The 25,846-nt window shown below is 34.2% G+C and overlaps 1 protein-coding gene across 2 annotated transcripts in view; it reads left to right on the forward strand.

Annotated features, from left to right (window-relative positions):
* Positions 1 to 24,693, forward strand: part of TASL (TLR adaptor interacting with endolysosomal SLC15A4) — a 76,498-nt gene extending 51,805 nt beyond the window's left edge. For both annotated transcript variants that reach the window (XM_074214220.1, XM_074214219.1), the window contains exons 2-3: positions 13,668 to 13,726; positions 18,111 to 24,693. In XM_074214220.1, coding sequence (XP_074070321.1) covers positions 18,123 to 19,025 — 903 coding nt within the window. In that variant the 5' untranslated portion in view covers positions 13,668 to 13,726; positions 18,111 to 18,122 and the 3' untranslated portion in view covers positions 19,026 to 24,693. The remainder of the gene's footprint in view (positions 1 to 13,667; positions 13,727 to 18,110) is intronic.
* The last annotated feature ends 1,153 nt before the right edge of the window (positions 24,694 to 25,846 follow it).

Below are 25,846 nucleotides of genomic sequence, written 5' to 3' on the forward strand. Positions count from 1 at the left end.
AATAAATATATCCTTTATATGTTTATGCTGCTTTATATGAAAGTTGTTTTAAGTATATTTTATCTCTCTGCCTATTCAATTATAAACTTCTTAATGGAAGAAGTAGTATTTTATGTTATTCATATAAAAAAGATGGAGATACTTGTATGTAGGAAGTTAGAAAGTTTCAGTAGTAGTTGAATGATCAAGGTGAAATAGTGTGGTGTAGTGGAAAGGTCATTGATTCTAGAATGAGAAATTCTTGGTTCAAATCTTCCCTGTCACCTCTTATTTATGGAACCTGGGGCAATTCACTTTGCCTTTCTGAGCTTCTATTTCCTCATCTTTAAGATGAAAAGGTTGGATTAGATGACCAGCTCTTGATCCATAGTCAAGAGTATAAGATATTTTGTTCAGTCCTTTTTCAGTTTTGTCTGACTCATTGTGATACCATTTGGAGTTCTCTTAGAAAAGTGACTTGCCATTTCCTTATCCAGCTCATTTTATAGATGAGGAAATAGAGATAAACAGAGTTCTGATTTGTCCAGGGTCATAAAGTTAGCAGGTGTCTAACACTAGTTTTGAACTCAGGAAAATAAGTCTTCCAAACCCCATGCCTAGTACTCTACCCACTGTGCCACCTAACTGCTCTATGTAGTAGTAAATGGTATACCTATTTTTTTTAGGTTTTATTTTTGCAAGGCAAATGGGGTTAAGTGGCTTGCCCAAAGCCACGCAGCTAGGTAATTATTAAGTATCTGAGACTGGATTCGAACCCAGGTACTCCTGACTCCAAGGCCGGTGCTGTATCCACTAGCCACCTAGCCGCCCTGGTATACCTATTCTTTAATGTATTGATGTCAAATTGGAGGGAGGTCTTGAGCAGTACATCTCAGGAATTGTTCTTGCCTCTATTATGTTCAATACTTTTAAATCAATAATTTTGATGAGTAATCTTTTGCTTATTAAAATTAACAAATTATGCAAATCTAACAGGGCTAGCTAACACATTGAATGAGAAGATTCACAGATTATAGCAGTTTGCTATAGGCAGAAACTAATAAGACAGTTCATAAATGAAACAACTTATACTTGTGAAGTTGATTTTTTTTTACTGAAATATATTAGTCCATGTGTATATAGTTGAATGGGGGCCAGAGTTCAGTGTCCTGAAAGCCAAATATAAATCAGTTATGTGACATGAGAGCCACGCCTGTCTTGAGCTACATTAAGAGGTGTATAGGGTGCAAAATGAAGAAATGGTAGTCCTGTTTTTCCTGGTCAGGTCATTTTTAGAATCAAGAGTGCAATCAATAAATATTTAGAATACTGAGTTAGACCCTGGGTGCCATGATTTAAGAAGGATTTTGACAAGTGGGAGCATATTCAGAGTGAGGGGCAAGATGCTGAGAGAAAAACCAGGAAGTGCTTACTGCATGAAGATCAGTTGAAGAAACTGAAGATGTTTAGCCAAAAGAAAAAACTTAAGAGGGACAAAATAATTGTTTTGTTTTTTTTTTGAAATCATTTTTTCAGTTGTGTCCTACTTTTTGCGATCCTATTGGGGGTTTCCTCGGTAAAGATATTGGAGTAGTTTGCTATTTCCTTTTCCAGCTCATTTTACAGATGAGGAAACTGAAGTAAATAGGGTTAAATGACTTGCCCAGGATCATGCAATATGGGAGGCTGGATTTGAACTCAGATCTTCCTGACTTCAGACCTGGCATTCTATCCACTGTTCTACGTAGCTGCCCCAGAATATAATGGTTATCTTCAAATATCTAGAGGGAAAAAAAATCCTAACATAAAGGAGGCAGGTGATGTTTACTGCTTATCCCTAAGCACAGGGGAATAAAAGTGGCAGAGAAATGGATTTCAGATCAATTTAATATTTCCATTGAATACGGCTGTCCAAAAAAAGTGGAAGTGATTGCCTTGGAAAGTAGTTCCCCATCACTGAAAATCTTCAGGTAGAGATCATATAATCACTTAACAGAAATATTTTAGTAGGTACAAGTCTGACTAGGTGATCTCTAAGATAATTTTAACCCTGAGGTCTATTGTTCTTATTTCATATCTATATCTCCATCAAGTGATTGCCTTGGAAAGTAGTTCCCCATCACTGAAAATCTTCAGGTAGAGATCATATAATCACTTAACAGAAATATTTTAGTAGGTATTCAGGTACAATTCTGACTAGGTGATCTCTAAGATAATTTTAACTCTGAGGTCTATTATTCTTATTTCATATCTATATCTCCATCACCTAATCTAGTGCTTGCCTAGTTAGTATTAATACATGTTTTAAACTGAATTATGTTCTAGTTTACTTGGCCAGGATCACTAATGAGCAAAGATGGTTAAGGTAGTTAATCAAATTGGTCTGGACTCTCAAAGTTGCATCTCTCCAAGGATTCTGGAGTTAAAAATATTAAAGGGTAATGTACTTTGTCTGCGTTCCTTTGGTCAATTAAGAGTACCATTCTGTAAGGAAAAGTCTTATTATTCAACCTGTAAAGTCTCCTAGCTCCTTTGGAGATCATCAATGTCTGGGTGAAAATGGTTGTAACTCCTCATGAATAAATCATCTGAGCCCTATCCCACTGAGATCTAACCCTCAAGCCATGATTCTATCTGTTGTTCCATCAGTTATAACAATATACCTTTGTGTAGTCCAAAGGACCTCCCAGCCTCTGGCTCCCCAGCAAGCTCCCCAAGGGACTAAAAATTGTGAGACAAAATCATTTCTAAACCATAATTCATGAACTCCCACCAATACATTTTTACTTTGATCAGTCATTCAAACAAGTCATTTCATAACAAAGTCATTTTAATTAAATAGCATCACAGATAAAGAAAGAACATAACATTTTTTACACTATAACTTTTCAAGTGGGTTTTTAAAGCATATTTTCTTCTCTTTTTTGGATGTAGATAATATAGACATTCATTTTACATGATTGTACATATTTGCAATGGGTTTTGTTTTTCTAGCTTTCTCAAAGCTGGGGAGTATAAGAAGAAAGGGAGACATTTCAGAATTGAAAAAGAAATAAAATTGGATTTATAGAAATATAAAGGATGAAAGTAAATCACTAACTCAAAGTAATAATTTTTTAACCATAATAAATCATTTACTTTTTTCTTTGTCCTAGCCAACTAGGAAAAATTTAGGGAATTAGTTGGGTGTCTTTTCTTGGAAGTTAGTTGGCTGTAGTCCTAATACAATCAACTCAAAAGAGAGAAGTCTAAAGGGAAACATTTTCTTTTAAAAAATATTTTATTCAAAACATAAACAAAAAGATTTTATCCAAAACATCAAATAAAATGAGACTTTCCAAATATAAACAATAACAGAATAAGATTGTACATGAAATTAAAAACTATATATTACATAAATTAATTGTAAAATAAATTAACATGTGACTTAAAATATACCCACATTCACTGTAGAAAGTACACCTTCATAGGATTTTAAGGGGGAACATGTTATTCCACACACAAAGGGATGATGTAATATATGAACAGTAATGAACATATATGACTGGAACACATGAACTGGTATTCCCAGGATTTACACAGTGCTTGGCATTTCATAAAAGTTTAATAAAGGTATATTTACCTTATTTCCAGTCCTGCAAAGTACTGGTGTTTTCCAGCAATTGAATCTTGTTCCTGTCTGCACACTTGTTCCCTCTAGGTGTCTGTCTATCTGTCTATGCTGATCCATAATGGCAACTGCTTGCGGTTGTTTTTTCATCAAACATTGCCCTCATTCTGCTTGACTATCAGTTCCATCTCCTTTCATAACTTGTCCAGGGACTTATCAGATATCTTCTATGGATGCTACTGATAGAAAATAGGATATAAGCTCCTTGAGGTCAGGATAGCTTCATTTTTTTGTCTCTATACACCTACTGCCTAATACAATATCTCCCACATGCTAGGAAATTTTAAAAAATGATTGTTGATTGACCAGTTTAATTCTTTCACTCAGTGCTATCCATGGGAAATACTTTGGTTATGAGTATTTCTGGCAAAGAAAAGAAGCTATATGGCTCTTTCAGATTGCTCTCTAATTCTGCATATATAAAGTGCTCAGTTGAGATATTCTTTTCAGAGCCACTGAAAAAGAATTGGAGAATCTGGGTCCAAAACCTGTCTCTGAGATTTACTAGGATGGTGAATGTTTGGAACCTATGTGACTTTGGGCAAGGCAATTAACTTCTCAGGGTTTTAGTTTGTTTTTTTTATTATAAAATAAAGGGATTGTATTAATTAGATGGTCTCTGAGTTCTTTCCTAATTCAAAATCTCTGCTTCTGTGATCTACTGTAAGTTTTGTAATTAATGAATCCTTTTCTTTTCTGGAAAAGAAGGTAAAGGTTATATTAAATTTCAGCCAATGGCTATGAAACACTGCATATTTTCCAGTCAACTCTCAGCCAAACTGTTCCAAAGTTCTCTTCTTAGGCTGCCTATACGAGAAAACATAGGCATCTAGTCTGAGATTAGGTCTGCTCCTTGAACTCTTCCTAGAACTTTTTCCTGAGTGTCTCTTAACTGAATTGTTTTGACTTCCCTGGGTCCTCAGTTCAGCTATTAACTAACTTGTAGAAAGAAACAGATTTTAGACTTTTAAGATTTATCATACTCCCCTTCTGAGGTAAAATTTCCCAGGTCTCTATTTCATCAAACACAAAATGGATTAAGTGGTATTGTGGTCAAAAAATCCCCAATTGTTTTAACCTAACTTCAGTAGCTCATTTGTTCTATATAAATAGCAACTGCTAGCATTAAGGAATTCTGTGAGACTTTTGAGCTTTGTCTCTCCCATGTTTGGAACATTTTCCCCTTTCTTCTCTGCCTCCTAGTTTAACTGACTTCTTTAAAGTTTGAGCTAAAGTTCTACAATGTACATGAAAACTTTCCCAGTCCTCTTAATCTTTTTGAGATTTTCCTCAATTTATCCTATATTTAAATCTTTATACATAGATGTTTGCCTATTGCTGCATCCATTAGAAGGTAACCTCCTTGGAAGCAGGGACTATCCTTTGCCTTTCTTTGTATCTCCATCTCTTAGTACAATTGGTACACAGCGGGCATTTTAAGAGTTTACTGACCTATTTCTCCCAAACATCCTATCATATCCTGGTCTCTCTTTGACCTTTCTACATTCTTAAGAAATTAATTCCTTTATTGGCCTTTCACTTTGACTGCCTAGTCTTTTTTATAGAAACTGAGGGACTCAGAATTAGTTTTTTATAAAAAACCAATAATTGGCAACTAGGTGGCACAGACTATAGAGTGCCAGGCTTGGATTCAGGAAGACTCATCTTCCTGAGTTCAAATCTGACTTCAGACTCTTAATAACTGTATGACCCTAGCCAGATCACGTAATCATGTTTGCCTCAGTTTTCTTATCTATAAAATGAAGTAAAGAAGGAAATGTCAGTCCACTCCAATATCTTTGCTAAGAAAACCCCAAAAGGAATCACAAAGAATCAGATATGACTAAAATGACTGATCAACAACAAACTCTAAGGATCCTAGAACCACCAAATTTCAGAATTATAAAGGCCCTCAGTGGCAATCTACTAGCTCAATCTGTACAGCTCCATAAAAGTCTTCACTACAACCCACCTGACAAGCAATCATTTAGTTTTTGCTTGAAATTTTCCTGGAAGAGGTTTCCTCCTAACCTGACAAGAAATAACATTTTACTCTTGTATAGTTTAATAATTAATCAATACTCTTTTCTAGTCAGACATCTCAGGTCTTGGGCAAAATAACAGGTTAAGCTGACAGGAGCAGGCTAACATACCAGGGTTCATATTAATTCTGCATTGGGGAGTTTTAGTTACGAAACGTATGAATGACTTCTGATTATTTATGGTTTAGAATTGTGTACTGTCTTGCAAAAAGTGCTTAATGAATGTGTTAATTGTTTTTCTCAAGTGATATATGTGCATAGATTGTTCATAGAAAATAATGAGAAGGAAAATTAATTCTATATCATAATTTATAGTAGAATTAAGAAACAAGTTTAAAAATAGATAGCACTTGCACCCAACCATAATTAAGTAGATGACTGCTATTCATTGGGGCAGTGCACATTTCTTTAGTCATCCCACATCTTCTTGCCTAGGTTGACTGTGACCAGGGAAGAAAAAACAACATCTTATGTTGCTGTTCAAAACTTTCCCAGTAGCCCCAGTTGTGCACATATATATTTATGGAATAGCTCAGCCCATTACCCTGACTGGTCATGGATGCTCCTGTCACATTGCTGAGAGTAAGGACTTCTCTCCATTTTCTTCTAGTGGTATTTTTTGACAAATCATATGGGCTCACAATGATCAACCTTAGTGATATTCTACACTACTCCCTGCTCCCCTACTCCCCAATAAGATCCTCAACATAGCCCTGGCCTATGTATCAATGATATCCATCAAAATGCAAACAAGTTATTGTGTGAATCTGGAATTTATATCTTTTTTAAAGCCTTCCAATTCTTGCCTCTAGGCCTAAGCGGAATATTTCCTGGTCCCCCAGTGGGAATTTAATAAATGTTTATTGACTTAACTCTTCCTTTGAACATATTTCATGTTCTAGAAGGTCTTCTTTGATTCTAGTTAAACATCTCAGGTTTCTTCAGTTTATTTTCATATTGCATGAACTCCATCCTGTTTCACCTCCTCTTTATGTTATCACTTCTATATCTTTGTCATTTTTATGGGGTATGATTTAATATATAAATATTTGGAGACTATTGGCCAGGGACAGAGTATATTTCATGAAATCTGAAGAAATATATCTACTTCATCAGTAGTTTTTCTTCTATTATCAATTTTTTACTTGTTCTAATATTTCTTTTTATTACAGAGTTATTGAACTCTGATAGGTCCATTATATTTTTCAAGGTATCTCCTACTTTTATGAAATTTTCCATCTGTTCTGTTATTTATTCTCTAATTTTGTCTTCTATTTTTCTTATTTCATTGTTTTATCTCTTCATTTCTTCCATGTTTTAGTTCTTCCAAGAAGTTCTAGTAACAAAGCCAATATTTTCTCTGAGGTTTTATTTGAGATTGATATTGAACTATTCTTCTGAGTTTAATCTCTTGGATTTCTCTCAATTTATTGTATTTTTTTTTGATGTGTGACATTTTCCTGTTTACTCATATCTTTATACCCAATTTATGGATTGGGATTTTGTCTTTATGTTGATCTCTGTTCCCTCCTGTACTTTTAGAGAAGGTAATCATATACTAGTTAGTAATTCCTTCTTTTACCAAAATGCTGATGCTTCTTCTATTTAGAAGGTGGTAGCTAAAATGATTTCTGACCCTTTTCAGAGATCTCTGGTGTCTAGTTCATTCATTCAGGTTCACTGAGTGGTTCACTCAGGACTTGTTTCAATCCTGTCTCTGTCTCTTCCTTGCATAGGAATAGATTTCATCCCCTCATTTTCACTCTGCCAGGCTTCAACTGGATGATGCTGATTGTTCTGGAATCTGGTACAAGACTCCAGATTTTTTCCTAAAATTATTAGGCACTACCTCTCCTGGGAACCTGCCCACCTCTGCCTCCTTCTGTGACTTTGTCACAGCGTTTCTAGGATTTGCATTGTCTGGATGTTGTACTGACTTTGTCTCTTGAAATAACAGCTGGGTTGTGTAGGTACTATAGCTTCTGTATACCCTGGTTCAGAGAACCTGTAGGCTTCTGAAAGTCTTCTTGTATAGGACTCAACCATAAGAAGTGGTTGAAAGCCATACCTCTGTTTTCTAATCATTATTCCTTCTGGTACAACTTTCAAGCTTTAATATTGTATTTATAGAAGATATGGGCTCCTTTATGTCCTTTTATGTCATTGTCAAATTAAGGTCAATCCAGCCTAAAATTACTTAGGGCATCTTGGTTGCCCCTGCTGACTTAAATTGAATTTTGTCTTGTTTTTTTTTAAGATTTTTCAAGGCAATGGGGTTAAGTGGCTTGCCCAAGGACACACAGCTAGGTAATTATTAAGTGTCTGAGGTCGAATTTGAACCCAGGTATTCCTGACTCCAAGGCCGGTGCTCTATTCACTGTGCCACCTAGCCACCCCTTAAATTGAGTTTTTAATCCATTAACTCTCTCCTTTCCCTCATGTCTTTATCAGATGAAGTGCTGTTTTTGCATCCCCCCTCTTATACTTTGAGTCTAATTTTTTTGAAATCAAGAAGAAGACTTCATTTTTATTTCTATTAAACTCCATCTTATTAGATATGGATCAATGTTCCAAAATGTCAAGATCTTTTTGAATTTTAACTCTGTTATCCCTCCATACTTTGCCTTACCTATAAATTTGACAAGTATACAATCTTTACTTTTATCCAAGTCATTGAGAAAAATGCAAAACAATACAGGGTCAAACAGAAATTTCTGAGTCATTTCATCTCCTTTCAAGTTTTTAATCAAGCAATAAATAATCTTTCCCTGGGTCTGACCATTCTAAATCTACTTAATTATACTATCATCTGGTCAACATCCCTTCATTTTTTCATAAATGAATAGCTCAAGAGTTTACAAAACTTTGTTAAAATCAAGGCTAACTCTATCTATGGAATTGTTGAGTACTAACAATTTAATAGTCTTAGTTTCCCTAGATTCAATTCACAGCTAAAATCCTACTTTCAAGAGGAAACTCTTCCTAATCTCCTAATGGTAGTGATATTTATCTGTTTGCTATTTTCATTTTATCCAGAATATATCTGGTTTTCACATAATTGTTTGCATGATGTGTTGCCCATTAGATTGTGAGTTCCTTGAGAGTAGTATTGCCTTTTGCCTTTCTTTTAACATAGTGCATGACACAAAGTAGGTGACTAATCAATGTTAATTGGTTGACCAACTGAAATAAAATTGGTCTGGTATGACCTGTTTTTAATGAAGTCATGAAGGCTTTTGATATCCCGTTTTTTAGATTTCCTTTAGCAAACACACACTGAAATTTCACTTGAATTTGGGATCATTGATCTATATCTTGTAGTTTCCTTTATCTTCCAATAAGGATTATGGTATATGAAAGATATATATTTTCCTCATATTACATGATATCATTACAGTATTATACTGATTCTTTTAAGTTCAAAGTCCTAACAATATTAATCAGAAAACAAGTTTCTCTTTCATCACTTGTATAGTCTGTTATTTAGTCAAACTTTTAAATCAATTATAGTAGACTTTGTGGACCATGGTTTAAGATACAAGAATTATGGGCTCTTGGCCAAGGACAGAGTGCCTTTCATGAGACTCAGAAGGAATGCATTTTCCTGGAGACTTGCTGACTTCATCAAGAGGACTTTAAACTGACCATGAAGAGACAGATAGAAAACTAACCATGTATAATTGGTAAACTGAATACCAAAGAGATAATAATTTAAGAGATGATTCAGAGATTTTAAAAAATAATCCAGTCCAACTTCTTCAATTTCAGACAAAAAAAACCCTGAAGTCTAGAGAGGTGAAGTGACATTCCTAAAGACATATAGAAGTAGCATAAAAAGATAGGAGATCAAATTTCATAACTCTATGTACTGTAATAATAATAATAACTTAGCATTTATGAAATATTTTAAGCTTTATAAAGTACTTTACATATGTTATCTTATTTGATCATCAATCTTGGGAGCAAGATTCCATGATTATCTTTATTTTACATATGAGAAAACTGAAATATAACAGGTATTTAGTGACTTGTTCAGAGTCACACAGCTAGTAAGTATCAGAGGTTGGATGCGTGTTTCTTGAAAGTGGGAACTGTCTTAGTTTAGCACAGACACTGATTAAAACCAAATTGATTTAATGAGGTACCAATGTCAGGTCCAGCACTTTATCCATTTTTCCACCTATCAATATTGGGTCAGTTACCTTGGTGCTATATCATATCTTCCTTCACTAGGTTATGTGCCAACAACTATGACACATGAAATTGCCATGGCAGGAAAGATGTCCTGTTATCTTCAGAATGGTTATAATCTTACTCATGGCCTTGGTTATTTTATAGAGTCCATCAGTAGTTAGTATAAATGTTAAGACAAGTATTTAAAAAATATTACCTCATAGGTGTCACTGACCCTTGACAGGATGTCCTTCATAATTAGAGAAGGGCAATGGAAGGGCACACCTTGTTAAGAAACAATAGATTAAATAATTGGGGAAATGAGAGAGAGAGAGAGAGAGAGAGAGAGAGAGAGAGAGAGAGAGAGAGCGCGAGAGCGAGCATTTTAAGAAAAGCATGTATCTAAGAGGTAAACATTTTGGTGTGGAAAGCAGCAGAAAATAGAAGAGATCCTAGATCCTAAGTATATAAACATTACTAAACTCAATGGAGGAAAGGATTATTGTACTCCTAATACATGTTACAAAGATGAAAGAGGAAGGATTTAATGTTGATTAGGGATTCAGATATGTGGCATCAAGTGAGATCAAGTGAGAAGTTCCTTTACTAGCCTTATTGATAATTTTACCTTTAAGATGTAGAAGAATTGATATTGCATTTAGATTGTGAGTTTCTTGAGAGTAAGCCTCCAGGAAAATGTATTCCTTCTACTGTCTGCTTTGGGAAAATTCAGGGCATGAATTAAAACCTAATTCATGAGCAATTTTTCCAAAGGACTCTTAGATAGGAGACATAACAAGCCAAAGGGAAAAAATGTCTAACTGTTGTTAGAGACCAGGCACCCTTAGGACTTGAACTGGCTCCATCATTGAATATTTGAGTGCAATGACAGAATGTCCTGTGTTCCTTGACCCAGAACTGATTCTTACTCTTAGGCAAGTTTGGACTAACATCCTACAACATATACCATAATCACCTCAAAATGGATGGACAATCTGAATGCAAACAGTCATTTCATTAAAAAATGGAAATTAAAAAAGAAACAGCATGACCTAATAGAGAGAGAGAGAGGACTATCCTTAGGAGTAGCAAGACCTATGGTAATTATGCCTTTGACTGCCTATAAGACTCTTAGCAAGTCCCTTATCTTCTCTAGGCAATTCTATGACAACAAATTAGAGAGAAAATGGCAACCTGCCACTTGTACTATTGAAATCAAATCTTGTGAACAGGAACTTATATAAGAGAAATACAAATGAAAACAACTTTCAATTTCACCTTACCCACTTTCTGCAACTTGTCAAAGACGCCAAAAATGACAATCAAGGCCAGTGATGAATCAACTGAACACCTGAACTACCTGCTTGACTCAGCAAGTACAGAATTGACTTATCTATATGAAACACTTTGCCCTGAGTAAACCCAGCTGAGTAATCTAGTTACTTATCTATCATTGAAACACACTCACAGTGAGTTTCTAGAGCAATTTTCAGAGGAGAAAAAAGAACAATCTAAGATTGTAGTTTTAGAGTTGTGAGCTGCCTTGGCATGTGTTCTCTCTCTCTTCTTGCCTTAATCCCATTGTGCTTTAAATTCATGCTCATTCTTTAATATATCCCCATGAAATATGTGTGTATTTATGGAGAGTAAACTTTTGAGTTGGAGGAAGTGATCACAGAGGGGAGTGCTCCCTGAGGAATTGAGAGAGAAAATGGAAGATTTGCATGAATTGATATAGAGTGAAATAAGAAGTACTAAAAATATATATGCACAATGACAATATAAATGAAAAGATCAATAAAAATAAACTATCACTGAAGTTTTTTTCAAAAAACGAACTTTTTAAACTTTTTTTAAACTTTTAAACATTATTTTTCACTGGAACTACAGACAAAATGTTGTATACATTGTCAGATGTGGTCACCTTATCAATTTTAGCTTCTTTTTTAATTATATGGGCCAGTCATTGGTGAAATTTCTCTGTAACCCCAACAACTGTAATGAAATAAATGGAAAATACTTAAAATTTTTTTAAATGAACATAAAATTATCTCTCGCTAAAATATATGAGTAAAAATATTGGTTCCTCCTGCACCGTCACCCTGGATTGAAATGAGAAGGAGTTTCAAATAGACTAGGGAGACAGAGTATACCAATATTATATTTCTTTTAATTTGTATGTTCAGCATAGTATATATTTTCATGTCTCTTGTTAACATCCCTCAGATCCTCCAGCTTATCTGTTTAAGTGGCTTTTATTTTTTTTGGAATTCCCAGTACTTATCAAGGTACCTAGCCCATATAAAGCACTTAATAAAGTTATTATTGATTGAATAATTGATATTGATTGATTCTTCTACTTTTGTGAATTTGACCATAGCCTGCCTTTCTCTGATACTGTGGAATAATGGAACTTAAAACTTAGGGCAATTTGCTAAAAACAAAACACATATGAGTATTTATTTCTTTTTACTGATGTTGTAATTCAGTAATCACCCAACTAGTGTCTCAAGGTGCTATTATTTAGATTTTTTTTCTGAATTATGAATTTTCAATTCAAGTTAATTTTGGTTTTCTCTCATCTGATATAAATTCACACAAAGTAAATATTCTAGAATACCTTATATGCAAGTTGAACAGAAGTAAACTTCTGAACTAGTTTCAAGAGTAGAAATTTTTAAAAATAAAATTATAAAAATTCAGCTCAAATAAAACAGTGTTCTTGGTTGAACTATGGTTTTATTTTTCTGAAACTTTTCAATTGATGTTTTTAAAAATGAAGTAGCATAATGATGAAAAACATGAACTTAACTCTTTAAATGTTTTTAAATGTTCAAACTCAAATAAAAATATAAAAACTATAAAATACCTCCAAGAATTAACCAAAATAACACATTCTAAAATATTTTAAATTATGTAAAGATAATTTCTTCTTAATCATGAATACTAAAGCAGAGTCATAGGATGTGGTCTTTATAAAAGGATATCATAATTGTGCTTATTGTCGCCATCTGCTGGTCATTATGAGAATTTTATCTCCATTCTAAGCCATTTCTTTTTACTAGAATGTGTTTCTTTTCCAGGAAAGAAATATAGAATGTTTTAACTGCATGATTTTGGAAATCATCAGTATAATAAGCTGTTATTTATGATGTGGAGAATTTGAGGCTCAGAGAGGTTAATAGTTTGCTCAAAGTCACAAAATGAATTTCTGGAAGAATGGGGAAGAGAATCTAGTTCCCCTGACTATTCGTCTCTGCTTCATGTTTTTAATAATAACTATAATTTATATAGCACTTACTGTCTGTTAGGCAATTTATGAATATAATTTCATTTTAATGTTACAATAATCCTGGAGATAGGTTCAATTATTATCTCCATTCTACAGATGGAGAACTCAGAGAAAACAGAGTATCTTGTCCAGAGTCACACAACTATTAGGTATCTGAGACTGGATTTAAACTCAAGTCTTTCTGAGTCCAGGTCCTATACTCAGTGCATTGCAACACTCATCTGCTTCTGAATCAATTAATTAAATACACACTCTAATATGTCCTTGCCATAATTATTGTTATAATATTAAAATGTACTTCTATTACCTTAACATTCAAAGTTTAATGATTATTCTACTCGAAGAATAGTTTATTTAGTAGAATTAGAAAACTCTGTGACCTACTTAAGACAGTTTTGTGAAAGTGATAATAATAGATGTCATGGATATAATGCTTTAGCATTTGTCAAGTAAATCATATAGGTAATTTCATTTAATCTTCATAATGGCTCTATGTTTTTTTTTTTAACAGTTCTGGAACCTGAGGTTCAGAGAGGATTAGGATAAGTCACTTGCCAGGTCATAAAGCCAGTAAGTATATGAGGCACAATTTAAACTAAAGATGTTATTACTCCAAGTTCAACCTATTGTTTACTAGACCATGCTGCTGTTCTGTTTAACTTGGACATGGATCACAAACCTTTGAAATTATTTGTGTTCATTCACAAGGACATTCCACATCTCTCTTCTTTACATAGCTCAACTATTCCCCAAAGTTGAGGAAAACTACCTCCTCTTCTATTTGGTGAGAAGATCAAGGTTCATTTTCCTGGCTTTCCCAGAAATGATATCTTTATTTCGACAACTGATGTTTCTCTTCCTCTTAACCCAGAGAAAGAGGTGTTGCTCATCCAAAGCTAACTTCTCTATTTTCTCTGTGACTTCGGTTTCAGTTTTGTTTTGGTCAGTAACCAATTTCATCAGTGTATGGAGATTTCATTAGTGCACTGAATTTTCTCAAGTAATAGAGACCAATAACTCTTTTCCGACTTACTATATTTAGAGAGTTTCTGAGGCATCAAGAAGTTAAACTTTAACTGTTTCAGGTAGAAGAAAGAATATTAGATATAATTACAATTATTATGGCAACAGCATTCTGTATTAGAGTATGTACCTGACTAAAGAATTCAGTAGTACTAAAAATTTAAGTGACTTGTCCAAATCTGCATAACCAGAATGTATCTAAGGTTGAATATATTCTCTTGAATATAGGTTATTTGGAAGCTGAGACTGGCTTTTCTATATACTACTCCATCCTGCTTGTCAAAATTTTCATTTTCAGTTTCCTTACTTTTTTTAGTTCTGTCTTTTTGGCCTTCAAAGAAACACAGATCTATCCTTTAACCTACGAAAGAAAATGAAATCCTTATCTTGACCTAGATTTTCCCTTTAGCAATTTTCTTTTCTCTTCCTTTTATTGCCTCAGTTGAGGAAAATGTAATTTACACTTGTTTCCATTCTCTTTGCTCTTCAGGAATTTGCTTTTGCCCCACTCCATTCTTCTTTGTGAAATATAATAACCCAAATATTGTTTTTTTTATTCAATCCCTTTGATTTTGATAGAATGTTTGATACTGCTGACCACTTCTTCCTTAAAATTTTTCATTTAATTCCTCAGAATCCATATTAACCAGATTCTCATACCATTCCTTCTTTTTCTTCTTTTCTATATTCCTTTTGTCCTTCCACATGTAAAATGGGGTCATTTCCTAAAGACCTTCTCATTCCTTTATTGTTCTCTTTTTAACACCCTCTCTTCCCTTTCATCTCAGTCTCTCTCTGTCTCTCTCTGTCTCTCTCTTTCTTTCTCACATCTTGCTTACTCAATAATGACTTTTTTTTTGCATATAATTTTCAAATTTTCCAAGTTCAGATTTACAAGCCAATCTATCTTAACTCTAATTCTGAATTCTTACTATTTGTTGGATACTATGTGATTATATTTGGATGTTTTTCATTCGCTGAAGCACCAAATATCACCTCTTCCACCAGCTCAAATCCTAACTTTTTTTTTTAAAGGTAGCATCATTCTTCTAATAAAAAGGCATAATTTCAAAGACTATAGACCAGGAATTCTCAGGTTTTGTTTTCTTGTGTGTGTGTGTGTGTGTGTGTGTGTGTGTGTGTGTGTATGTTGTGTATTTGTGTAGCAATATGGTAAAGTTATGAACTAAGAATAATGTGTTTAAATGCATAAAATTATAAAAGAAATATTTATATTTAAATGATTATCAAAATATTTTAAAAATTAAGTTAATGGATCCTAAGGAAAGAATCCCTACTTTAGAAATAGAAGGGATACCACATAATCTATGTGGTCTAATTCTTTTATTCTACAGAAGTGTGTACTGAGACCCTGAGAGATTAAGCAACTTGCCAAGAGTGTGCTCCTAGGGAGACCTAGATTTGAATATGGGCTTTGATACCTTCCATCTGTGTGTGACTCTAGGTTAGTCTCAAGAAACCTCAGTTTCTTCATTTGTAATACTGGGATTAATAGTACTTGCATTATCTATTGTTGTATTAGTGTTGAAAAAATATTTTATAAATTAAAGCAGTAGGTAAATGTGAGCTATTGTCACATAATCATATAGAGGTAAATAGCAAATTAAAGATAAAAATATGGGTCCTTTAAATCCAAAATTTGGTTTTTGCCTCTCTCAAAAATGAATCATATTTGACTCATTTCTCTTGCTATTTTATGTCTAACCCATTCTATTCCAAAGAACATTTTAAAAGTTCCTAATTTTGGTGAGAAAGTGCTAGGTCCTGGGGATATAAAGACAAAGATGAAAACTATTCTTACCCTCAATGAGCATATAGCCTCTCAGAGCAATACAAAAATATGTGTATAAATGTTAATTTTAGACTAGAGTGAGTACAATCAAAAGTCATATAGACTTTTTCCTTCTACTGCTACTACCTAAAATGTCCTAAAATACCTCATGCTTACATTAATGCATGAGGTAATACAATCTCTTTCTTATTAGGCAGCATATATGTGTGTGTGTGTGTGTGTGTGTGTGTGTAATTATATATATATATATATATACATATATATAATGTATGTATGTATTTCATTTTAATTTAATTTTTAAGGAATAGCTTTTTTCTTTTTAATTTAGGTTCAAAAGGTTTTTTTTTTAAATTATCAAATATATTTTCTTCTTTTCTGCCTCTCCTCCCCTTCACCAACTAAAAAAAAAAATCCCCTCTTAACAAATAAGCATAGTTAAGTAGGACTAATTTCCATTCAGGCCACATCCAAAATGTGTGCTTCATTCTTCACAATAGTCTATTATTTTTCTGTCAGGTGTTGGGTGACATTCTTCATCAGTCCTTTAAAAGTATGTTTGATCATTGTGCTAATTAAATTTCTTAAATCTTCCAAATATTGCTCATTTTTCAATGGATTATTATAGTATAAAATGTTGTTCTGGGTAAACTCACTTCATTCTCCAACATTTCATGAAGGTCTTCTAGATCTTTTATTAAAAGCTGTTTCTTCATTTTTATAATATAATAATATTGCATTATAGGTTGATATGCAATAATTTATTCAATCATTCCACAATTATTGGACATTCCCTTAGTTTGCTGATATTTGCAATTATAAAAAGAAGTGCTATAAATTATTTTGTATAAATAAAACACATTCCTCTTTTTTTTCATATCTTTGGGATAGCATACTAAAGTAGTATAGATGGATCAAAGGGTATATTTAGTAACTTTTGAGCATAATTCTAAAATGTTCCCCAAAAGACTTCACCAATTCTTAGTAATGTGTCCATTTTTCTTCAGTCTCTCCAATATTTTCCTTTGTTGTCAACAGTCCCAATCAAATGGATAGGAGGCAGAATCTCAGAGTTACTTTAATTTGCATTTTAAAAAATAGTGATTTGCAGCATTTTTATATGACTACAAATTATATTTCTTTCCTCATGCATATGTTCTTTTAAATATATAGCTTTATTTCATTAAATATTTCCTAATTATAAATAAAAAATTTGCATTCATTTTAAAAAGTTTTTAGTTCCAGAAACCCTCCTCCATTCTTTGAGAAGAAAGTATGCATATGTCCTAAAATAAGGAAGTTCAAATTCCTTAGTATTGTCTTCAGAGTCTCCTACAATTTGACTCTCATCTAGCCTTCAAACCTTATCTTCCAATCATTTCTTCATGGAAAAATGATACCAGCCAAACTTTCTTAAGCTCCTTGCCCTCTGAACATATCTCTCAACATTTTCGGATCTAGGAAACTTTGTTAATGTTTTCTTCTTAAATGGATATTTAAAAAAAAGATTAACTTTTTTTGACATGGAAGTTCAATTCAACTTAACAAACATTAGTTAAATTTGTTATGTGTAAGGCACTATACTAAGTACTAAGGAGTAAAGTGACAAAAATGACATAAGCTACCCACAAAAGCTTCTAGTCTATGAAAAAAAAATTCTACATCAGCATTTTCTTAAGTTAGATATTGTAGACAAAAATATACTTTTGAGAAATGTAGAAATGTTTCCATAAGATCTAACAAATACATAATGAAAGGAGAGGGACTAGATCTATGATTTATTTCATTGATCTAGGGAATGCCAGTAAAGAATTTCTTCTCTCATTTAAGACTGGCACATTCTCTACAATTTATAGTCTCAAAGAATTGTAATCTAAAGTACCGAAATTTTTTGCCTAGGGAAACTTAGCATGTGTGTGTGTATGTGTGTGTGTGTTTGTGTGAGTGATAGAGATATGGTCTGAACATAGCTAGTCCTTCTTTTGAGGCTAGTTCTTTATTTAGTTATAATGATTTAAATTTATTTAAATGACAATTGCCTTTTAATTATTGTTGCTTTTCTGATATACCAACTATATAGTTTTGATGCCCACCATTTTTTGTTTTTAATTTTTTTATCAGTTCTTTCTAGGAATGCTTTCAGAAGCTTATCTCTTTGGAATTGCCTACTGGTCTGATAATCACCTGACTTATACTCCTGGTGATGAACAAGTTGTTGAGGAAAAGACAATAGAGATGAACTCTACCAATAGTATTGTTTGTTCCTCTGTAGTTGAAGCACAAGACAAAAATCTTCATTGGAGATGCAAGCCTCCTGGAAATTTTATTTCTTCAATCCATTCAAGAGATAGCCAACATAGTGGGAAACAAAAAGTGACAGAGTTAGAATCAAGTCGCAATCCCCTCCTTGAATGGCAAACTTCTGCTAGGGTTGAAGACTATGGAGACTCTAATATGAGTAGAGAAACCTATTTGGTTCCTCCTTCCTGTAAAAGTATTTGCAAGAATTATAATGATTTGCACATTGCTGGGGGCCAAGTTATGGCCATCAACTTTGCCACAACAGATTCTACCTTGGAGAGCAGCTTTGAATTTGGCCCACTACTGAAATCTTCAGAAATTCCTTTGCCTATGGAGGAATCTATTTCAACTCAATTGAGTGATTTGCCTTGTAAACCCCTTCAAAGACACTCATCTTACTGGAGAATAACCAGCATCAAGGACAAAAGTATTATGCCATTTCAGAAACCTCTTTCCAATGCTATGCTGAATGAATATTTGGAGCAGAAAGTAATGGAGTTGTATAAACAATATTTCATGGACACTGTATATCATGACAGTTCTCTTAATCAGATTCTGGGCTCAGAGCTCATCATGACAAGTGTGGATCAAATCAGCTTGCAGGTATCTAGGGAGAAAAACTTAGAGGCTGTAAAGGCCAAGGATATGGTTATTAACTGCCTCTTACGACTAGTCTCAACTGAAATCAGTACCCCTAGTCTGCATATTTCCCAATATAGCAATGTGAATCTATGAAAAAGATATATTGATTCCTCTTAAAGTCAACTCAAAGTGGTATTCTATTTTTTTTCTGAAGGAAGTAAACATGCTGTGGGAGAATAAGATTCAAATTATGGAGGAGTTACATATACTATGTCTTAGAGATGTGGAATAAAGAGCAAAAATGATGACATTAAATTAAGAAAGAATAACCACAAAGTATAAAGAACTTTTTAAAGGATCATGTACAACAACCAAGGAAGATAAAAACAACTGAACAAAAGAGAAAATAAAAGTCAAGCTTACAAAATATTTCAAGAGAAGGAGGATAATTCAATGGTCAAAATAAAAAAAAAGTGTTCTCAAGTTAAAGGATTATCTGTCTGTATGTTGGCTCTGAAGATTTTCTGCTGTGAAGGGGTCTAAAGAGGTCATTGGGGAGCATAGAAAAGCATATCAAGTTGCCAGTAAGGGTTTTGGTTAACACTGCATCTATTGCAAAAAAGAAAAAAAGAACAAAGTAAAAGAAAGGAAAAAGAAAAAGGAAAAAAGAAAGAAAGAAAAATAGCACTCATGGGCAAGTTTAAAATTTTCAAATTATCAGATTGCATATATTTATATTTGTGCTTGTGTTTTTATTTTTTCTTTATCAGAAATTCACTTAAAGGGATCAGTCATCTAGAACAATTTTTTAGATGAAGGGAAATTTCTGAGTTTATATACACACACATACTTACTGAGGCACAAGTATATGAATAAGCTAATGATGTTTCCACATCTACGAAGTCTTTTTTTTGGAGGGGGGATCAAAAAGTGAAAAAACCTATGACGATCTAAAACTTCAACTTGAATTTGATAATCAGATGTAAAAATGAAGTCATCCAGTATATTGCTCCCATTTTATAGATGAGGTAACTGAGGCCTGGAGAGATTCAAAACCTTGCCTAAAGTCACTGTATTCACACTCAGGCCCTTTGACTTAGGGCTCCAGCACAGTTTCTGTGTACCATAATATTTTGGGGATATTATGCTTTTATTAAAGAATAGAACAGGCTTGATTCCTAATTTTGCCCCCCCCCCAAAAAAAAACTTCCTACTCACACAAACACTTCCTTAAATCCTGCAGGAGCCAAGAATAGATTTTCTTTTCTTTGTAAAGTTATAGATTCTAAGGTTAAGTATATTTATGGTGGTTTAAGCCTGACCCTGTAATATGTAATAGCTAATTTTTTTAACAAGCATACCATCTTGTATAGTTTCAATAATGGTTCTATTTGAAATCTATGTCTGAAGTATTAAAGAAATATGGCATATCTAGTTTGTACTAGTAACAATATCAACTGTATGTATTTAAATTACTATCAAAACTTTTCATGACATCATACATTAAAAAATGTGAGAAGAATTTGTTTTACACATACACCTCTCCTTTCAACAAGTGCTTTATAAGAACTGTGATTTATTTTATAGTATACTGGTAAACAGAGTAATTGTAGATAAGGATGTTGAGGTATCAACCCTTTTAGATATAAAGTATCAGAATTACTTTGATTCAGAAAATTTTAAGGTTAATTATTTTTATGACAGAAATCTCTATAAAATTACATAAAAAATTCTAAAGCATGACTGTCATGTCACCTGATAGCTATATAAAAGAAATAGTAATGTAGAACAAAAGTCACCTAAAATTATGCTTTCCTAGTGAAAGCCCAGAGTTGGACCTAGTGACCTGGCAGTCATACTATCAAATGATCTTGTTTTAGGCCCTGGAGAATATATATCATGGTAACTTCTAGAAAGTGAAGAGAAACCTATTAATGATACTCAGGAAGTTATATGATTTTCCTGGCTCACAAGGTGAGCCAAGGCATCCTGATTCAAATTCAGAACTGTCATTAGAGAGTCATACTTACCTCAGGGACTCATGAGGCATATCATTTTAAAATAGCTTAAGAAGAAAGTTATACCTCTCTTAGGAATATTTTGGCTAAAACTGAGTTAAATGTGGGTGTCTGAAGGGAACAAGAATATGGAGGTAAGTGCTTTGAAGTCCCTGGTGTCTCTGCCATTACTTCAGAGATGACTGAGAAGAATGGGGATAAACAGAATCAAAAGGGACATTGCATTGCAATCCATAGCAAATGGAAGACTTTCCTAATGGGAGATAACTCCTTTTTGGCTATCACCTTAGAAGGATTCTAGGTGAGAGTCATATGGTTGTAGCAAATTTTACCAGATCCTCCTTAAAGGTTTTAGGAACATTGCCATTTTGCTGATTTTAACCTCCCCCACTCCAGATTTCATCTTTTTTTTTTTAAATTAAAGTTCCAGTTTTGGAACATGTATTTATTTCCTTTTCCATCCCCTTAGCCCTTCTGGAACAAAACAGTGTTTGTGACTGTAGCAGGGTAGCAATAATAATATATGGTTGTGACCCAGTGACAGCTAAGTTAAGTTTGGAGAGGATAATGATCATCCCACAGGAGGATAAATTTTTTGAACATTAAAATTAATCAAGACCCATATGATAAGGTATGGAGAAGCTTGGATCAAAATTAATGGAAGGAATGCTCACATCAGTATAATTCCAGATCCACCTGAAAGTCCTGAAGTAAATGATTACATAAAATATTTAATATGTTTATATTTTATATATACATATATATGTGCATATGTAGCTTCTAACTCAGAACCAATTAATCATTCAGTCAATCAACTAACATTTATTAAGAACTTAGTGTCTTTGCCAAGAAAAACCCTCAATGTGATCACAAAGAGGCAGAAATGGCAAACAATTCAAACAATTCAACAGTTGTATAGAGAGATGTATTTATACATCTATCTATTATCTATCTATCAATCTATCTATCTATCTATATCTATATCTATCTCTATCTATCTATCTCTATCTCTATCTCTATATCTATCTATATCTCTTTCACCCCACCCCACCCCCACCTTAGATTTGTGATTTCAATAGGGGAGAGAAGTATCAGGGTGAAAAAAGCTTCATAAAAATTATATATCTGGAACAGGAAGGGACCTCAGAGATCATCAAGACAGACCCCTTCATTTTACAAATAGGGAAACTGAGACCTTTGGAGGGGTAAATGTGATGTATAAATTCATATAGATTTTTGTCAGAGGTACCCTCCACCTCATTATAACTACTTAAATTACTCTGATGGCTCCTAGGAAGAATCAATAAACTCTTAGCCATGAAGATGCAATTCTATTTTAGGATGGAAAACTTGGTCTTTGGACTGAGATTAGAAGGACAATCTAAAACCAAAGGAACAATATTATTTCTTCTCATGAAGCTATTACCTTCTCTGAGGTCTGAATCCATTATGACTACCAGACATATTTACAGTCAGTTCCAACCCAATGAGCCAAATAGTCTAGGGAAACCCTACCCGAGGTCTCCTTCTCATCAGGGAAGCTTCAGCCCACATTCTAGTTTCTTAGTTGGGCAGAACGTTTCTCACTGTAGACAAAGATGCTGCAATGGAACAGGTTTTATACATTAATAAATGATGGAACAGGTCAGTCGTGGTAGATGCCAAGGACACAAGAATCTTTAGGTCTCACGAGGGAGAGGGAATCCAAGATGGTCTGGGACATCTGGGACCATGTTTCAGGTCAGCTCAGGAATTTCCAGCTTTTTCAACTGGGAGTATATGATGACCATGGATCAAAGATGGATTTGAACCTTGCTTGAATTTCTTCTACTACTTGTGTGACCTCTATCAGTGTGATACCTTTTCTGAGTCTATAGTATTAAAGAATTGCTTTGGGCACTTAGATTAAGAAACTAGCCCAGAATCAGACAACCAGTATATACCATAAGAAGTTCTTTTGACTCTCTGTTGTTGTTCAGTCGAATCTGACTCTTTGTGTAATAATATGCTATTACACAACCATATATTACTATTGCATTTGCGGTTTTCTTGGCAAAGGTACTGGACTAGTTTTGCCATTTCCTTCTCCAGCTCATTTTACAAGGAAACTAAGGCAAATTGTCATAAGTGAGTTGTCCTGGGTCACACAACTGGTAAGTGTCTGAGGTGAGATGTGAACTCAGTTCTTCCTGATGCCAGACCCACTGCTCTTTTCATTGTACTTCACAATTTATTTCTCCCTCCCCTCTCCCCACTCCTATTACCCTCCCAACACCTTTTTTATTCTGGACTATGCTATCTATTGTAAGGCTACTTGAGTAATTATGCACCAAAAAAAGCCAGATATTCTAAGTGTGTAAAGAAGATGTAAAAGGCCTGCCTTCAGGAAAATAGTTATAAACTTTGAGTTTATTTAGTCATTGTGATCAATCATAAAATCAACTAATAAATTATCAAGCATTTATCATATATCTCCGATGTGCTCAGCCTTGGGGATATAATGAACAAGATGAAAATAGACCCTCCTCAAGGAAAAACAACATGTACATAATAAGTATATATGGAAAATATGTAAGGTAAAATTTAAAAGTAATCTTCTATTACTAGCTCTAGTAGTTAGAGGAATTAGGAAAGGTCTTATGTAAGAGACTTGAGTAGAGCTTCAAAGGCAGCTGGAAACTTAATTTAAGAGGTAGAGATGAGAAGGGGATAATTAGCCATGATCCACTGACATATTCTTGTGGAAAGAAGCTACTTGTGAGAGCCTAAAATAATAGAATTAGAACTAGAAGTGACCTCAAAGGTTATCTAATCTAATCTCCTCATTTTATAGGTAAAGACATTGAGATCTGGTTTCATAGCTAATAAGTGACAGATCTGGGCTGCAAAAGCAAATCTTTCCAGTGCAATATTCTTCTCCTATGATGGTATTAGTGGACACGGAGGAGAATGAAATTTAATGCCTTACATTAATATCAAACTTGTAATTTCTCACAAATAAATTTATTAAGAAACACCTTTGCAAAAGACCACTTAGCCTCTGGTGATCAAAGTAAAGTTTTGGAAATTGGAAAACTTTTTCACATTCTGGTCTGGTTTACCACTTTGTTGTGGGTTTAATATCAAAAAGTAACTAGTCAAACAAGTGGAATAAAAGGAAGCAGCCCAGTTCATCTTCCCCAATAACTACTCTGAAAAAAAATTTTGATCCAGTAGTGATAATAAATTTAAGGAGAAACCATAGAAGTCATTTTTCTTTTTTTCTTTAATATTTATTTATTTGCATTTCATAAAAATAATGGTTTTTATACATTAATAAAATATTCTTGTTTAAAGAGTAAACAGAATGCCCCCTCCCCCCCAAAAATACAGACTTGCTTGAGCGATAAAGGGGAGAGAAAAAATTAAAATTAAAATTAAAAAAATAATAGTAATAATTGTAGGTATGGCCAGATGGCGCAGTGGACAGAGCACCAGCCCTGGACCCAAGAGCACCCAAGCCCATATCCAGCCCTGTATACCCAACAATCACCCAGCTGTGTGACATGCAAGCCACCCCAACCCCACTGCCCTACAAAGACCAAAAAAAAAGAAAAAAAGACCCCCCCAAAAATAAAATAGTAATAATGTTAGGGGTGGCTGGGTGGCAGACAGAGCACTGGCCCTTGAGCCAGGAGCACCTGGGTCCAAATCCGGCAACAAACACCCAATGATCAACCTGCTATAAGGCCCCAGGCAGGCTACCCAGAACCATTTGCCTGAAACCTCCCCCTTAAAATAATAATAATAATAATAATAATAATAATGATAATGATAAATGTGTTTCAGTCTGTGTTCCAACACCACCAGCTCTGTCACGGGTGGATCACATTGTTTATGATAAGTCCATCACAAAAGTTACTTCCATATTTTTCCACTGCTGCCATTGCTGAACGCAACTCCCTCCTTTCATATTTCTCCACTACCATGTACTATATTTTCTCTCTTCTTTCACTCTGACTCTGCTGTAGGGTAGTTGAGTGGCACAGCAGACAAATCCCTCTGGTCCTGGGGCCAAGAGGCCCCAAGCCCCACCCCACCCCTTGGGCTCAGCATCCACCTGGCCCTATGGTCCCGGACAGGCCATCCAATCCCAGTCCCTTGCAAGAAGTAAAAAAAGAAAATGTGTTATATCTGACCACTATCCTCCCATGGTCTGTCCTCTCCTCCTTCATTCACATCCCCACCCCTTCCCCCTGTACTCCCTCTCTCTCCTTCTTACTCCAGATGCATATACCCGATTGAGTATATATGGCTGTTTCCTCTCCTAGCCACCTCTGATGAGAGCAAAGATTCCCTCATTCCCCCTTGCCTTCTCCCCTTCCATATCATTGCAATAGCTCATTGTAATAAAGAAAAATCTTATTATATGAAATATCTTGGCCTATTCCCCCCTCTCCTTTTTATTTCTCCTATTACATTTCCCTTTTTTCTACCATATTTACATGACATTTTATCTTCAAATTAAGCTTTCTCCTGTGCTTCATCTATAAAATCTCCTTCTATCTGCTCTTTTAATTGAGAAGGCTCATATGAATATTTTCAGTGTCATTTTTCTATACAGGAATACATGCAGTTCATCATCATTAAGTCCCTCATATTTTCCCCTTCTCTTCCAGTCTCTATGCTTCACCTGAGTCCTGTATTTGAAGATCAAACCTTCTGTTCAGCTCTGGCCATTCCAACAGGAACATTTGAAATTCCCCTGGATCATTGAAAGTCCATCTTTTTCCTTGGAAGAGGACATTCAGTTTTGCTGGGTAGTTGATTCTCGGTTGCATTCTAAACTCTTTTGCCTTCCAGTATATTATATTCCAAGCCCTACAAGCTTTTAATGTAGTTGCTGCTAAGATTCTGATTGCAGCTCCACAGTATTTGAATTGTGTCCTTCTGGCTGCTTGTAATATTTTCTCTTTG

The sequence above is a fragment of the Macrotis lagotis genome, chromosome 1, assembly GCF_037893015.1.
Source record: "Macrotis lagotis isolate mMagLag1 chromosome 1, bilby.v1.9.chrom.fasta, whole genome shotgun sequence".
NCBI classification, from domain to species: domain Eukaryota; kingdom Metazoa; phylum Chordata; class Mammalia; order Peramelemorphia; family Peramelidae; genus Macrotis; species Macrotis lagotis.